We start from the raw sequence: 2,984 nt of genomic DNA, 5'->3' as shown, positions 1-2,984 counted from the left end.
TTATCGATTTCTGGGAAGATTTCCTATGCGCTTACGTAACTCTGCTGCAATGTTGCATAATGTTTGTGCAGCAGACAACACTCCTGGAGAATGTTGTTCACCTGTGATAGAACAAGTAGATTTATAACGTTATTATATATTATATATCCCTATTTTTCATCATGGAAAATGCAAATATTATTATTATTAATCTTTTCACAAACATGCAACCTTTAGAAGCTGTTGTGCGGGTCCCAGAAGGTGTTACTTCTTGATCAACCTTTACAGTTGACCGCGGCTGTTGACTATGTAACGGGACAAGGCTCTGGTTATACGTTAAAGACTGAAAATCTTTAAGATAAGTAGTAGCGTTTGTGTCCCGTAAAGAAGTGGTTGACTTTCCCATTTTGACCCATCTACTTTGACACATGCTCTTACTCGGTGTTGACTTGACCACATCCGGGTTAGCTTTGAAATGCCCTCCAGAAACATGTGACCAAGGAAACGTTGGTAAACTACCTCCATTGTGTACTGTCGTTATTAATAACGTTAACAGTTAATGCATGATAAAAAAGGAGAAACTTACAGAAATAGTCCTTTGGTTTGAGCATGTTAAAATTCTGGTCACCGTAATTTTATAATTGCAAACTCAGTCTAAAAATTTGTGAGAGGGTTGCACGTTTAGTCCCCGCCAAAATCCCAGTTACTTTCTAACGAAATGGGATGCCATGTGTCATTTCAGTTATGATAATTGTGTCTTTTCAAGCATGGAACACTAATAACACTCTCCTTCAGATTCTAAAACTCCTAATGTTCACTTCGTCGCCTTCAATGACCGAACCCTCGATTTTTCACTGATCAAAGGTGATGAAGTCAATGCTACGAGTTCTGGAGTTTGAAAGAGCATTATATCAAGGTCCCGTGAATGAAAGACACAATTACCCTCACATGAATGACACATGACAACACTTATCCGTTAAAAACTAACTGGTATTAACGGTGGGAACTAAACAAAAAATCATGTCTTAAATGTTTGAACTTTGAACTAAGTATGCAACTATTAAAATGTGGGACCAAACTTGCAATATGGTCAAACCACAGGGGCCATTTGTGCAATTTTCTATAACGAAACCTTTATAAGAAACGTTTATAAAAGTTACCTTTTAAAGATGAAGTAGGCTTCATACTGTCGAGAAGCATAACGTCAAGATCCTTATGTGGAGGAAGAGTTAAACGTTCCAAAATATCTTTCGGTTCAAACAGCGGGAACTGAAGTATATTTGCACAGTTATCAGTGGCACCGGCGCAAGAACTATCCACCTTAAATATAAACCAAATAATGAGACGCTGCTTAATAGACAAATTCTAAGAAGATAAAGATTAATAAAGAAATTTAACTAACCTTATTACAAGCAGACGGGTCTACCGCATCTCCTTTATTGTCATCATTTGTGCTAGAATTTGTTAAATACTTAAAACTAGCATCAACAGCTGGCAACTTCGGAGTTTGAGTATGCCTGTGGAGATGAAGAACCGAGCACGCTTCTCTAACTGACTGCAAAATACTTCTGCTTAACGCTTCTGTCGACTTTTCCTTGACTTTGACGGAGTCAGGACACTTGTAACTCCCATCAAGCAGCTCCTTCAGTGACACTTCTTTCACGTGTTTTGTAAACTCACGAACATCATGTTTAAAACCGTACACCCCTGTACCTCACAATAACATTAAATAAACATAATTACACAAACCAACAATAACTGATCGCAAAAAGATCCATACCGAGTACGTTATTTCCACCAGCAGCTGAACTGAAACTCGACAAACCCGCCTTAACAGAAAAAGAATCACATTTACTCTTCGAAATTTTCCCATTTCGCTTTTCACTTCGTTTCCCAGAAACAACCGTCTTAGGTCTACCCGTCTGTGTTCTATCTACAACATTGTATCTAACCACATCGTTCCCATCAACCCCTGCCGTCACATCCAAAGAACCTTCCATATGCGCTAACCGTGACCTTCTAGAACCATTACCATTGCCATTACCAATACTTCTACAACCTTTCCCGGACTTCCTATGCAGATGTTTACCCATCATATCAATATCATCAACCGCATCCCCGTTTTGAAAACCGGTCAATTCACCAGCTTGCCTGTACAAACAGGCAGCTGGTTTCGAACCATTGGCATTACAGTTATCATCTGAAAATGATTAATAATATTATTATTACGCGGTTCGGTGAATCTGAAGCAAACATAACTAAGTAAACCCTAATTTAAAACTAATTCAAAGCTATATAAACAGAAATGAAAAAAAGCCCTAATTAATTTAGCAGACACTTAAATAACAAGACTCATGTAGAAATTAGAATCAAACTGTACATATACATAATAACATAAACAGGTGAAAGTTAACATACAAATTAAATTAGCGTGCTAACTGTGTGAATCAAGTGGTGTAATTATATATACAACATAGTGTAACTATGTAATTACATCTTAGTGTAATTACACTATGTTGTATATATAATTACACTACTTAATTCTCACAGCTAGCAAGTTAATTTAATTTGTATTTATCGAAACCCTACATAATAATAATAATAAGGACCTTTATTATCTGGAAGAAATGAGGATCTGATTATCTGCGTAACAATAGGAGGTGACTCCATGGAATCGAATGATAATAATAATAATAATATGTGGGGTTGGATGTATGAGAATGAAGGTTGAGGAGTGAATTGTGAGCATTGAAGGAGAAATTGATTTGGGGGTAGTTGCGGCTGAGTAATATTATTATTATTATTATTATTATTAGGGCAAAGAAATAATGAGGAAAGACTATATATAGTTTTCGGGAAAAGAGACGGAGTAGTTAAAAGACTTCGACGGTGGTAACTGGTAAGTAAAATAAGTAACTAAGTTTACTCCCGTTACTGCTGCTGGGTCCCACATATTATCCAACAATAATAAGAAGTCGTTTTAAGTATATTTTCATTCATTTTCA

The 2,984-nt window shown here is 36.5% G+C and overlaps 1 protein-coding gene across 1 annotated transcript; it reads right to left on the bottom strand.

The window, feature by feature from the left end:
• On the bottom strand, positions 1-2,649 carry LOC143543188 (uncharacterized). Its single transcript, XM_077035558.1, has 6 exons — positions 2,589-2,649; positions 1,760-2,179; positions 1,382-1,686; positions 1,140-1,299; positions 211-510; positions 1-101 (listed from the first exon to the last, which is right to left on the bottom strand). Exons 1-6 carry the CDS (start codon positions 2,647-2,649, stop codon positions 1-3), a joined length of 1,347 nt encoding a protein of 448 aa, XP_076891673.1.
• Positions 2,650-2,984: the final 335 nt, after the last annotated feature.

The sequence above is a fragment of the Bidens hawaiensis genome, unplaced genomic scaffold (assembly GCF_021521415.1).
Source record: "Bidens hawaiensis isolate Kalapana, Puna unplaced genomic scaffold, B.hawaiensis_p1.1 tig00013078_1, whole genome shotgun sequence".
NCBI lineage: Eukaryota > Viridiplantae > Streptophyta > Magnoliopsida > Asterales > Asteraceae > Bidens > Bidens hawaiensis.
The sequence above is the reverse complement of the archived record's forward strand: the minus strand, read 5'-3'. Positions and strand labels throughout refer to the sequence as shown.